This window comes from Cyprinus carpio, chromosome A19, assembly GCF_018340385.1.
Source record: "Cyprinus carpio isolate SPL01 chromosome A19, ASM1834038v1, whole genome shotgun sequence".
Taxonomy (NCBI): Eukaryota; Metazoa; Chordata; class Actinopteri; order Cypriniformes; family Cyprinidae; genus Cyprinus; species Cyprinus carpio.
In genome coordinates this window covers 20,930,930-20,946,001 of record NC_056590.1, presented here as the reverse complement: position 1 = coordinate 20,946,001, position 15,072 = coordinate 20,930,930, and the positions used below count along the sequence as shown (strand labels likewise).

At 35.3% G+C, this 15,072-nt stretch overlaps 1 protein-coding gene across 4 annotated transcripts in view; it reads right to left on the bottom strand.

Moving 5' to 3' along the window:
• The window catches only part of vps50 (VPS50 EARP/GARPII complex subunit), a 124,548-nt gene that overhangs the window by 107,260 nt on the left and 2,216 nt on the right, over positions 1-15,072 (bottom strand). For all 4 annotated transcript variants that reach the window (XM_042776966.1, XM_042776964.1, XM_042776965.1 and 1 more), the window contains exons 2-4: positions 10,020-10,088; positions 2,683-2,805; positions 2,331-2,402 (exon numbers count right to left, since the gene is read on the bottom strand). In XM_042776966.1, coding sequence (XP_042632900.1) covers positions 2,331-2,402; positions 2,683-2,805; positions 10,020-10,088 — 264 coding nt within the window. The remainder of the gene's footprint in view (positions 1-2,330; positions 2,403-2,682; positions 2,806-10,019; positions 10,089-15,072) is intronic.

Genomic DNA, 15,072 nt, shown 5'->3' with positions numbered 1-15,072 from the left:
AGCTAAAACAGCATTACATTTAATTAGAACTGGAAAGACAAAACTCCATTAGACAGTACAGTGAATACAAAGGCTAGCAGTAAACAAGATATCTGTTGGGCCCTGGTCAATAGGGTTTCATTCATATTATGAGTGAATCGATTGACATCCATTGCCAGATACAACAAACAATAAAATGCTAATTTAAAAGCATGCATTTAAGAATTAATCACTTGAATGCTTATGTGCCTTATTGAGTTGTTAAATATGAAATGGGGGTCATTTGTGCAACATTAAAAAATGAATTCCAGTTCATAAATTGTTCACAGATTAAATTCCATAAGTGTAAAAGTGTAAAAACTGTCACTTTCAAATATTTCTCACACAACTTCATTCTTGCAGCAACCAGAAAATGAAAAAAAAAAACTTGGTTTATGATTTTTTTTTTGCAATGATTTTGAAAGAAGTCGCTTTTTCTGCATTTATTTGATCTAAAATACAGTCAAAACACTAATATTGTGAAATATTACAATTTCCTATTATAAATATTGAAAACAGTTGTGTTGCTTAATATTCTTGTGTGATTTGCAGAATTCTTTGATGACCAGAAGATTCAAGAGAACAGCATTTATTTGAGAAGTATTTTGTAACATTATACTTTTGATCAATTTAATCTATACTTGCTGAATAAAACTATACATTTCTTAAAATTATACTGACCACATAAAATACCTGAACAATATTGTAAATCGATGGATTTTCATATATCCATAATATTTATAACCCATTTTCATATGAAACCGTACTTAAAAGTTAGCCAGCCCAATTCAGCAACAAATCCTTAGTGGGAAACGACTGCTGAGAATGTTGTCAGCACAGAAAACTTCATCCTGCCCTCCAAAAAAAGAAAGAAACAGGCTTATTCTGTAACACACTTGCACCGCAGACAAGCAATTAGCTCAGTGATGAGTTCCTGCCAAAGAAGTGTCAGAGCTGCGTGTTAGCAGAAGAATAGGCTGCCACCTCCAATAGACCAGATGGATTTCTCTCCCACTGACCTATCGAATCCACAATAACCTACATCTGCCAATGACACATTCAGAGACTGTGCACATAGGCATTCCAGAGAGAGCCATCTCCAAAATCATTTCAGATGCACTGAGAGAGAAAACGCTTCATTACTGTCAATAAGGCCACGTTCTTTTATGTAAATGACACTGGAGGAGCTTGCATAAATCATGAATAAAATACAACACCATGTGAGCGTGCTTAGTGAGAACTAATGGCATTCAGCAGGAAGTTCGCCTCGCACAGCTCCTCCTGTGATGCCTGCAGCTGTCTGTCATGACCCAGGATCAGCATTTGAGGACAGGGCCCACCCCCACCGGTGAGCCCAGGGCCGCTGTGCTCCCAGCAAATGGTTTACCCATGGCAGGCCACAACAGATAGCGTCAGACTGATTCACTGGGTACCCCCAAGAATCCCGAGGACTGTATCTTTCACCCTAAAGCCGATAAGACAGCTGTGCGCTAGCAAGCATCTTAAGGAAGAAACAACCAAGACAGAGGACGACATTCCTCTTTCCATTTTTTTTCTAAGGCTGCAGACAGCAGTGAACTGTGAATCACCCTGGATCAAGACAGAATGTACTCATGCGTTCACAAGCACGCTACACCATGCATTGGGAAGTGTTTAAAAAACATAAATAAAACTGTGACGTTTGTAGCAGGATGAGATAAAAGCTCAGAAATGAGCCAAAATGAGTTTTGAAAAAAAAAAAAAAAAAACCTTAAAAAGAAATATGACGTTTGAATACTGTTGCACTTTTTATCATTATTATTTCAATTTGGCAAGTGTCTGAAAATACAATTTTACTGTATAAAAACTTTTAGAAAGTTTTTCCAAAGCTCAGTGTGAAAAAAAGGCTGTTCAGACATGCACATGGCAAAAGTCCTTAATTTATATTTCATTTCATTTTTTTTCATTGTTCAAATTCATTTAAAAAAAATTAAAAGAGTTTTATACTGATTTTAGTCTGATTGATGAGTTTTAAGATAAATACTATTTGTTTTTATACAGTTGTGCTTCTTCTTTAGTAACGATGTCAAATACTAACTATTAGCTTTTATGAGAGGAAACTAAACTGAACTGAATTTAAATCATAATGTCAAGTCACAGAGTCTTGTGTCACAAAAGTATTTTATCAATATATGACCCATAGATAAAACAGTTTCAGTTATGATGCAAAAGCAGCCTGTGATGTCATATGTGTCACAAATGAATACTGCAAACAGCCTTTGAGAGAGTGAGGTAATGCATCTTTTAAAGACTTCTCTGCGTGTAGTACTTACGGCTGCTTGTTGTCTCTTCAGCTTATCTCTGTACTCCTCAAGCTCCAGAAGGTTCAAATCCGGTGGGAGTTTCTATTGGGCAAACATATACAAATACAGAAAAATCTGAGATTTGAGAATATTTTTTATTCTTACTCTACTATTCTTAAGTCACTTAAAAACTTACTTAAAAAGCACATATTAATGCCTTATTCTGCATGAGCATATTTTAGATCCCTTAATCTAACCCCATATATGGTCCCCCCCTTTTGGTCACCAAAGTAAAGTGTGACCCAAAAAATATTCTCCTTCATATTTAAAAAATGCTAAAAATCTTACAGATTCTGCAAACGGTGTGTAGGATAACACTCACCTCAAGCTCATATTGCACCATGTCAAAGGAGTCACTGGAAAAGTACACTTCCTCTATGCTATCAATGATTTCCTGTTGTGCCTGTGGATCCGTGGGTTGTTCTCTCAGTTCCCTCAGTTCCTCCTGTGGGGAGAAAAAGAAAAATGAGAATGATTACTGGCAAGGAAATCTTACTTCTTGTGGGACACCATTGTGGGGAAGCTTGCCGTGCACCTAAAAACAGCATTTGAACATTGATTATTTCTCACGTCTGGCTTGTAGCCAAGCCGAGTGCAAAGATTAAGTGGTCTTAGCACCCATCCCTGAGGAACACCATTCATGAACCTTAATGAGGATCAGCGCAGGAGCATCAATTTCACTCAAAACAGCTTGAAGAAACAAAGTCGTCCTCTTTTCTTTGAAGAGGGGTGCTGAGAGGCTCATTACACATGATTCACATGACGTGATGCAATGTGGTTAAAACAGCTCCATGACGAAGACTGAGATAAAACTTACTAAGCCATAGTGAATTACAAGAGCAGATGTGGAGGCAATATTTAAAATCCCTTTAATTTCAGCCAAAAACACAGAAAGCGTTCCAAATCAATAGACCACTTATTCATGTTTGACACTACTGAAAGAACTCAGAGTTGGACACTTGGTAATATATGAAGGATCTTCCTATAAAGGCTGCAATGTGATGTCGTTGAGATAGAAGCTGAGGAATGATTTGGCCTGAAAGCCTTTAATCACCTCAAAGACACATGATGCGGTGTGTATGCAGTGCAGTCTGATGTAGGCAGCGCTGTGAAGGAGCGTGGGTGAACTCACTGAGGGACGGCACCAGCATCAGCATCCGCAGGGGGTGGGGTGGTATGAGTCATTCTCCACTGGTACATGCACAGCCAGAACAAAAGACAAAATCCTTGGGCTCACTTGTTATCATTAGCCTTCAAAGACACCTTGAAATCAAATCTGGACAGTTGAGGCTATTAGTAAATCTAATAGTTTTTGAGGTCATCAATATATTTTCAAGTGTACTGTAGCGTCTGGGTATGCAGGGTAGGGTTTTTAATGGCAAAGTGGCTATATTTCTTTTCATTTCTTTATTAAGTTAAATTAGAAATATGTTTGGAACTTTTTTTTGTTAAATTCAAGTTTGTGTTTTTTAAAGTAACGACCAACGACCAATAAAATCTATACATATAGGCTAAAACACTAAATGCATTTCAGAGTATTTATTTAAACATTTAGCCTAGATAAATGTGCGCTATTAAAATGCATATCCAATCGTTTGTGCGGAGAGTGGAAGCTGAAACATGCTCTGCAGGACATGGAGGCACCAGCGCGAAAACTCATTTTTATTTTTTTGTAAGAGTGGAAATTTTAAATACGCCGTCATTATTGCTCATACAGACAAGACTAATACATCATTCGGAACTGCAAAGGGTCTACTTTTATTTGTGTGTACTTACAATATCAATAAAACGTTGTGCTTTGTAAAATAAGGAAAACAAACAGGACGCGCTTTCTGCCATTTCAGTCTTGAACAGGAGCGCTTTACAAAAATCAACCAAAACTCACTGAATACTTGCCTCACAGACATGATAAATATATCTATAGAAAGCTTTAAAATAGTACTTTGGACTGAAATAATTCAAATCAAAGACAAAAACGCTTTCATTATGTAATCAATAAAGATGCATTTCTCTCTAAAGGTGCGTCCAATGAGGAGATGGCGAGTCAGGATCAACAACTTCATCTTTGCAACACTGACTCAGAAAACACTAGTTTATTAATAAATAATTACAATTTTTGGGGGGTTTTTTGGCTGCTGTGCCAAGATTGCATTTACATGCAGTACAAATAGTCTACGGCGGCATTTGTGCAACTTTGAAAAACAAATAACTAAAATAAATAAGATTTACATCATAATATTTTAAGAATAAACTCAAAATTATGATTAAAAAAATCATGTTATATTGCGTGAAGTTAATGTGAAAATTCTACTTATACTCTGCCAAAAAAAAGTGTGTTGCATCCAACCTGTCATTCTTCAAATTTAACATGTAAAACAGCAATAAAACATAGGATTATTGACATTTTTTGAAACTCAATTTCATGAGACATTCATTTATATTAATTTGTTCTAATTTTTTAACATGCATTCAAATATTTATTCATGTTTATTTTGTGCTGCAAATATTAAAGAGGAAAATATAATTGATTCACATGCTGCTTGAACTTAGGCTAATATATTTATCTCACTACAAATTAAAGAGCGTTAAAAACAATGAATAGTCACATAACATTTATTATTATTTTTTTGCATATGGGCATGACTTGCTACGCCACTGAGTGTACTCATAAACGGTGGGAAAATGAACATAATTCTTTAATTATGGAGACATTTCTGTCCCTTACAGTCATTTTTAAGAACTATTTATTTTTTATTTATTAGAAATATCATTCAAATTTAAAATTATATATTATAATAACTTTAAACATGTGCATTGTATCTCCTAAACTGTTTTTTTCCTAATATTTTAAGAATGTTGAATGTTAATTGTGTTATAATTTCTATTATTTCGGACCTTTCCCACACCCAGATGGTTTAACTTGCCTTCAATATTAAATTTTAACATAACCTCCCACCATCCTTAAGCATAGGTCAAACTTTACCCTACCATTAAAATTCAAATTGTTACATCAATCTAAAAAATAATAATGAATTAAAATAATTATTATTACAATATTTTCGGGAGTAAAACTATATGAAGAACCACTTTGGGACACAACAACACCAAAGTTTGTCCCTTTCATTGTTTCTAATTATTTTTGCATTGCAAATAACTTGCTTATTTTACACTACTTCTGTAGAACTGTGTACATCTTTAAGATAACGTAGAGTTTATTATAAAATATTTGTCACTTCTATCACAGAAAATCTACAGCAAACAATTTGTTTCAGTACTACAGGTTTTTAAGAAAGTGCTGCAGTGGTTTTGGTGCCTTGAAGAGTTTTAATAGAAAAAACAGCTTTTTTTACCCCCCTTGGGGGATTACATATGTATTTGTATAGTGTGTGTGGGCATGTGAATGTGTGTACACAACCTGCTTGACAGGAAAATATCCACTCTGTGGGAGAGATAGTTCCCAGGGGGCTGCAGAACAGTATGTGTAAGGGGCTAAATCTTCTAAAACGTCACATATTTCTGGGTCAGATTTGATTTATTGATTTACTAAAAGCTGCATAACATCCTGAAAGGCCAAAGGTGAAAAACCATAATTGGTTCTAAAAATGAAGTTTTAGAGAGTCTAACTTTTTTTTAATGGGTATTTCTGTGAAACAAAATGTTTGTGCAAAAAGCAGAAACTATGTTGTCTTTATAACATTTTCTTCACTGAAATCTAGGTAAGTGCATGAGCAACTGACTGTTGGGTACTAGTAAAAACCTTTCAAAAACAACTTCTCGGATTGATGTATTTGCAAGTTAGTACCACAGGCAGAATAAAAAAGGCCTACTTTCCTAGTGAATCCCTCACCTAAATCTCAGCATTGAAACGGAATGCTTAAGGTGGCACTGTGGATAAAGTCATGCATCCCACGGGATAAGGATCAGTTCTTTAGCATACTATATGTTGCATAGGTTTTGGAGTTAGCTTAAGCTTTAAAAACATTATTATTGATGTGACATTTGAGGGGGAAAAAAACATAAACATCATGTACGTATGTCACATCACTTTAAATTTACTTTTTAATTCATTCCACTTTCCTGCAGTCCGGCAGTCCCGCAGCTTTAAAGTTAAATTTATGACGTGAATACTGGAACGCAACAAAATGCGAAACTTCTTTGCATGAGTTTGCGTTTCCAGTCTCCAGCATTCGCATGAATTGAAGTCAATGGAACGAAAAGTATACGTGACAGCCCCTTTAACCAGCTTTCTTAAATAGCAACAAATGAGGTGAGAATAAAAAGTATCGCAACAAATTAGGTGTGAATGAAGTCAACGATTCGATTGGATGAGATTGAAAACATCAATCATTTCCCACCCAAACGGTCACTTGGAAAATAAAACAAAAACACAGCCACTCTAATTTAAATGATCACCAAGCCTTTGTTCAATTATCTTTCCATCCCATGTAGACTGCCAATGTTTACCAAAATTAACACCTCTCATCCTTTTATTCCCTGTGCGCAGACGGAGACCAACGTGAGTCTATTTGCACATAAAAGTGTGGCTCGACATGCTATACATCAATCAAAGCTTCGGAGGAGTGAACTGAAGGGTTACTGAATGATGCTGATCAAACACCGGAGAGAGTGTGATTTACAATCATATTAAAAATAACAATGCATTTGTTCACATGGACTGAGATGAGAGAGAAGAAACAGACAGCTGCTGCTGTTGTTACATCTGCTACAAGACTTGAGTGAACCCGACTCACAATACTTTGTACTCCGTACCTGCTCCAGCTTTTATTTGTGAGATCTTTACAAATAATGGACTACATTAAAAATAATCTAATTCTTCCAGATTGCAATATGCATGAAATGGGAGGGAGAGAAAGTTGCTGATTATGAATTTATATGTGGTTGTAACCTCCAAAAGTACACCCACACTTAAGAATGAGTCATCTTGTGAATAATATTTTACATATTGCAATGTTCTGCATAATATGATGAGGGTAATGACGACATTAGTCTAATGACGTAAATAAACTGTATAAACGTTCATTAATTTTCACAGCAATTCTTCGAGGGGCATTCAAAAGACTGCTTGATAATGCCTTAATTGTGTGGTTATAGTGCCATCTACAGGAAACGAGAGACTGTGCAGGGGAAAAAAGTTTTGGCCACACAAAACATCCCAAAAGAACATTTTTCCATATTTAATATCCCATTATCTGGCAAGTTAAAATTACAAAACCTCAAAGCACAAATCCATTCAGCGGAAATGACAGGACATTTGTCAAGCACACAAGTCCCAAAATGAACACTAGCCAAGAACTAAATTAGAGTAAAAGCTGGCGTTAAAAAATGAAATAGTCACTGGCCAGTTGGCTTGTGACATTGTAAAATAACACATAGTTTATATCATAATATAAAAGTGATATCTGAACAGACATATGGTCCACTAAATAAACTCAGCCCCTGTCACACATCTTCAAAAATGTTCATCTCCTCTCATGTTTTAAAATATGTTGATTCCTGTAGGCCACTAGTATTTTCACCAACAAAAAAAAAAGGGTTTTGAGCCAGTTATTTCTATCTTTTGCTGTAGTTTCAGTAGGAAATATCAGTTTACATTTCCAAACATTTTTTTTTGCCATTAATTGTAGAGATTTTTGTATGCACAAGGAGTCTGACAACAGCTAGTGCTCCACACAGAGCTCTGATCTCACCATCATCCAGTCTGTCTGGAATGACACGAAGAAACAGAAAAAAATTGAGACAGACTAAATCCAGAAGAACTATGGCAACGTCTCCAAGATGCTTTAAGAAACCTTTTCTCTGATAAATAAAATATAATCACATTTGTTAAAAACAAAAAGTAAAAATGCTGGAAAACAAAAATCTTAAATACCGAAAGAGAAAGAAAATCCTTCTTGTGATGCCCTGAACTGAACAATAAGATGGAAAGATCTTGTTTACTTGCTAAAAAAAGAAACTTAAAACAGGACGCTCCCCTAGAATCTTAACTTTTAAGAACATGATAACCTGCAGACAAGGACTTCAAAACAAAGTCGTATTTTTCCTGCACACAATCTTCATTACTGACACAGTCTCACACAGAAGCATTTGGAAGCTATTTTAAGGGCTAATCCATCATTTTCCTGTACACGCTATGGACAGACCGCTCATTACAATGATCAAACACATTCTCAGTGCCTCAGTCGTTTCAGGAAAATTTCAAAAGTGTTGAAACAAATCCCACCAGGGATCTAAGCCAGATGGTTCTGAAAATCATTTTCTGAAGTACGTGCAACATAAAAAAAAAAAAGAAAAAAAAAAAAAAAAAAAAAGATATAGAATACCAACAAACACTCTCCACCGGTGGGAATGAGTCTCCTTGATTTGGGTTATTTATGTCTGCAATAACCAGGGATTAAAAGTAAAAAGCATCAGCAGAAAATATCAGAGCTGTGGTTGAGAGTGTACATCGAGCACTAAAATGACCTTAGAAAGCTACAGCCAGAACATCTGAAAGGGGCCTAATCACAGAACGGTCCTGCTGATTTAATGGACCTGTGAGGTAACGCTAGAACTAATGCACTGGACCATGACCAACTTACATCTCTCTCAATGAAGGTCAGAATATCACTCAGGCTCAGCCAAAGTCTGATTAACTTTTTTTATACTCTCTTCTTTATTTCTAAATATTTCTGAAACATGTTACATGTGAATATAAAGGCATGTCTGATTGTCTCTTTAATATATGAAATGTCATTTCACAAAGCTGAACATAAGATTTTTATTATAAGGATTTACTCTAGGGATGCCCATAATGCCAGTTTAACCGTTAACTGAAAGTAAGAATCAGTTAAATGGTTTTTTTTTTTTTTATTAAGTTGCTGCATCATGAATGGTAAAAGAAAAAAAAAAGCTACACGTATTTGTTAACTCATGGGTGCATGTTGAAATATGCAACATGCCAACAAACATATTTCACTGAGCAAACACTTGCTTCACCTTCACTTAGTTAACTGATGTAATATACACAACACAATGGCAATATTGGATAAATAGTTATCAGAGAGTGAATGTATTCAAATTCTGAATGGATTAAAGCCTAGAAAGTGTGCAAAGAGCACTCCCTTTATAATCACTGGAAAGCTGTCACTCATCTGACTGTAGTTCACAAAGTTAAAGTAATCAAAGAAGCTTTACACTACACAATTAATCTCTTATTTACATCATATCTACACTTTCTTTGTTGTAATGAGAGATTGTGTAGAACTTGTAGAGCGGTTGTCGGTGAGGAAAATTAACCGGAATGAGCATCCCTAATTTATTCACATAGTAACATTTTTACCTCTTTCACACTATGATTAATACCTGAGGTTATGTTCTGCATATTTTCTACTCAGACACATCATGACATTTCACAGAAAAAAAATAAAAAATTCACTGTTATCATGTAATCCAGACCTAGACTGCAATATACGAGGAAGATTGATTCATCCAGTCAATAAAGACATTTTTCAGCAGGCATTTGACAACCTTCATAAGTGAGTGCCAAGATGCATCAAAAAATCTACTTTGCAGCCTAACAAAATCCATTCACAAACATGACAGCTTAATGCTGAAAGAGTACAGGTTAGGTTTGAGAACATAAACTGATGCATTAGTCACCTTGCTGGGGGTCCTGAAGCTCTCCACAGGGCTCGTGTCAACCACACTCTCCTGGGGACTCTTCAGACCCTGGCAGAGAAAAGAAACATTAAACCAGAAATATTAGGCAGCAATATTTGGAGAAGGGGGTGTTGGGATCCTTAAACCAGGGGTTTCCAATCTTTCAGATGCATCAGACCTCCAGATATGACATTCCTAATGCAAGGGACCCAATATATAAAGACCCGATTTATACTGTAATAAATGTGTAAAATATTATTTGTAAAATATGTTGTTTATAATAAATGATCTTCTTTTTTTTAACTATAGTACTGTATTTATTTATTATAAGTCAAAATTGTATTTATAAATTAATCACAATTTTATGAATTCAGTTTAATCTTGTTTGTATTATTTATTTACACAGTTTTTCAGTGTGCCGAGTTCTCTTTCGCTTAAGTTTTCTTAAGTTCTGTTATTGCTACACACTTACACGAAAAGTGTATGTCAAAATGCCTGTCTTGGAGACTATTCATGTAAATGCAGTCAGTTTTGTCTTAAGTGAACTTGAACAGTTGGGAGAAATACAGATGTGTAAGATCATAAGATCTATGCGTCGGATCTCAAAGCAACAGCATAAACCTGCAGCCACCGACTGCGTCAGAAATGTTAATCAAGCAAAAGAAAAGGAGAAAATCACTCACTGCTCTTGACTGAATCACTTATTAACTTTAGTAAGAATCATCTATATTTAATGTATACAGTGAAGATTATTTTTTACTTTTAATTCTTCATGAAATGTCTGTAGTAGGCTAGTCTAGAAGCCTTTACTAGGCTACTATCTGAAAATCTATATAAAAAATAAAAAAAACTATTTAATTTGTATTTTTGAGTAACATATTTAACATTTAGCTTGTAAGTAATACTACTTGCATTCAATAAGCTTGAAAATGTTTTATTACATTAGTTTATTATTTTTTGCTTTTGTATAAGTGGCAAATTCTAGCTTCAAAGAAAAATAATTTTCCTAACATCTTTGCAGCAATAGTTTTTAAGGGTCCAAAATCACCTTGGGTGTGTATTATTTTCTCATAATTAAAAGGCCCATCATCAATTATTCCTTACATAATGTAATTTATTGTAATAAATGTAACTATAAATGCATTCAAAAATAAAACAGGTGTGAGCTGACTGTGACTTATGGAAAGTATATGTAGGGCTTTTATACACAGTGTGTGCCATTGTACAGACAAGGTTTATCACTCACAGCCTCATTTTCATCTAAGAAAAAATTCAAAATGCACTGTCTAAGGGGTCCATGTACTTTGGTGTCCATTCATTTTTATTTTTTTTGTTTTTTTTTTTACCCAGAAATTAAAATGCAGTTTCTTCTTTAATGGTTCAAACACTGATGAATAGAATAAGCAGACACAAACTAATTTTGATTATTCAAAATCCATATTTCATTAAAAATAGTAAAAAATTATATAAAGCTTGTTTTTATTGAGATAAAAGGTGCACTTTCTGCTCTTAAGGTCCCATTCACCGAGATACCTACTCCTACTCCCACTCTTGAATTTTTACATTTACTTTCTAGGATGAATAAAGTCAAGTCCCGCCCTTTAATTTTTCACATTCTAAAACCTGATTCACTCTGAAATATGTCACAATACATAAATCAATTCAGCCATAACTTCGGTTGCATGACTTTAAATTTGCTCAGCAAAGCAGGACACTAATCATTAATCAAAAATCAAAATGACAAGATGCAGTAGAGGTCTGCTTTTGTTACATTTAAATGGACATTGCGTTTTTATAGTGGTAAAGGTTAAAACAATGTTAAGATGCTAATAAATAATTGAGTTTCATTGGACTCGTACTCGAACCCAACACTACAAGCTAGTCAGAGGACGCATTCTTCCCTTGATATTATCAGACTCTTTCGAGAAGAAACCCTCGCGTTCGCGTGCGGATGTAACCATAGCAACAGCTCGTGCACATTTAAAAAAAAAAAAAAAAAAAAAAAAAAAAAAACTACCGAAACCATAGATAGCGCGATTATTCGACACTTGCAATAGATTTACATAAAACGAACAAATTTGGTGTAATAAATTTGGCTGAGCTGCCTATTTACGTTGTGCGCGATGACCATCAAAAGATCACACCCTGAAAACTTAAACTGTATTAAAACGTCAGCCCACAAAAAATATTGTATCTTTTGAGAAATAATAAATACGAGCAATAATACACATAACAATGGTTAACAACACACAGCCTACGTTTATAGTTTTAACATCTAACGTTATTTATAATGGGTTTAAAAGGGAGTTCCTTTTAAAAAATAAAAAATAAACAAACAAACTCAATGAAGTAACGTTACATGTAATGTTAAGCTTTATTAACTCTGAAAATCTAAAGCTACAGTCCAAGAGGTCACCATTATCTTTTTATTTATCATTCAGATATATCCTTTAATTATTCCAGATGCAATGATAGAATGCGTTATGGTACAATGAGTATTTCTATTTTATTTTTATTTTTTATTTATATATATCCTTTAATTATTAAAGAAATTGACACCATCTTCTCGACGAGGAGCTTGGGTTCGGGGGAACCTGACTGCCCTGCCGGAACGTTCGCAGCTGGCTACACGATGGACGCGTGGGCGAATTGGCGGGTCGTGTGTCTGGCGGCTCTTTCCGTGGAGGACATTGAAGACATCTACCTATTCGGAACCATGATAACAGGTATTCTGCTGATTGGATTAGGCTTTGCCCTGGGTTATCGGAAAATTCAGAAGACGGGAACAGCTGTCCAAAGCCTCACAAGGCTGCCCGTCATGATTGAAGCAGTGGGTCAGAGTGGTCAGCATTGAGACTGAGACTATTAACCGCAATATGGATAACATCATGAAGAAGCTCACGGCTTTGGAAAGGAAATTGGAGAATTTGGAGACCTAAATGGACAATGAACAATCATAGTGACCGTAAAATGGAATGCGGCTACTAGACCAAACAACTGGTATCATATCTTCTTTCGGCTTTCTCTACCAGCCTTGGCCTTGGCTGGATAACAAATATCTCCCGGGTGAGCACGGCAGCGAGACGCTCTCGCATTCCTCCCCCCTCCCACAGACACTAACGTTTTGAGAACATTTTTAAATACCAGATAACTTGGAGTGAACATTCCATTACCGTTACTGGTAGAGTCACTGAAGAAAGACCATTGCATAAAATAAGCTCACACCTATCTTTATTAAGACAGTCTAAATCGCAGTGATTTGTGGAAAAATAAGACGCTAAACAACTTAAACAAAATGGCCGACAGTACGCGCTCGTCACAGTTTTCCTTTGCGGAAAATATTTGTATATTAGAGGAATACAATGCTGCTAAATCGACTTTAATGAACAAATTTAACGATTACAACGGCAATAGCAAAAAACACAAAGCTTGGACAACAATTACGGAAAGAGTTAACAGTGTCAACCCATCTGTAAACCGATCCGTCAAAGATGTTCAAAAACGGTTTAAAAATATGGTTCAAGAGGCAAAAAAGGAAATTTTTAAGCGGAAAAAACCCAGCAACGGGGGGAGGACCATCTCCTAAATTGGAAGGACAACGGAAATGATCATTGAAATATACGGAGACGAATCTCCGATGTTTTGGGGAATCCCCGGGGGGAGGGAGAGCGGAGTATCCGGGCGGACGTTACCCACAGCGGTGGAAGATACACAGTCTCATACCGCTGTCACATCAACCCCGCTTGGACAGTCTCGTGAGTAATAATGTTTTGATGGTGATTGGGTTTTGCTTCATTTTAAACACTGTAGGTTACTGCTCTGTTTTAGATTGAGTAACACTTATTATCTTCTAGTTGACTGCGAGGTGACACTGACATTGGTCTCTCAAAATGACGAAGCTCCTGTTACAAGCCAGGATGACCAAACAACACAAAGTGAAGGTAAGCTATGCTTTCAATCTTTCAGCCCTCTACTATTCCTCACAACAATGTTTTTAGTTTAAAACAGATTAACAGTGTTTAAGTAAGCAATAACGCACAAGCGGCTGTGCTGTAGCCTATTTATTTAGTCACTGCTGAAGGCACGACGCTAAGCGGACTTATTCAAGATGCAGCACTAGCATCGAGTATGCTACTTTATTGCTTAAAACGGTTACGACAGAATACAAATATTATAAAATACAATAAGTGGACACAGGTTAGGGGTAATCACGTGCTGTGCAATCACTAGGCTAGTTGCTGCAGGACAGTGTTTTTCAGATTATATATAATCAGACTACTTTTGTCAATAAAGACCATTTAACCTGTTTAATGTTTCACAAATTTTTTGTGTGTTCACCATAGCCTGTGACAGACAAAAAAACTAGAAGTCTATGCAGTGTCCCCGTTTACATAGCTAAGTAATTGTTTTGTGTGTGTTTTTGTCTAAAATGAATGAACCACAAAAGGGTGAAGTAGCATGTAGTGCATTTTATCAGAAAAAAAGTACAACAAAAAATACAGTGCCTGTCACTTTTCAAATTTTGCTAATGTTGTTCTTGTTCTTTTTTAAATTTATTTTAAAGATGACGATTTGGACAGCACCCAAATGGCACCTGTGGGAAGTGGCTCAGACACCGAGAGACAGAAAGATACTCCAAGCAAGATAACCATGAGCAATATAATTGAAAAACAATATAAAATATTAACACTGGAAGAGACTAAACTAAAATTAGAAATACAAAAACTAGAATTAGAGAAAACTAAGCTAAAGTTGGAGCTACAAAAACTTGGACATGAACTATAGATCTCATCGACCATTGTCCAATAACTAATCAAACAATTGTCTATTTAATAAGTACTGGTATTTAATTTTAAATTTACATATGTAATGTTTACATACAGAATCTTTAGATATATTTAAGAGATTAGAAGAATTTTAGTGTAAGTTAATGTGTAGTGATTTGAAGATTATATCATATTTCAGCTGATTGTACTGATACTATGCATCAAATATTTTTTAAGTATTGTCTCAATGAATAAATTATAATATGTCCACTTAATTTGAAAGTATA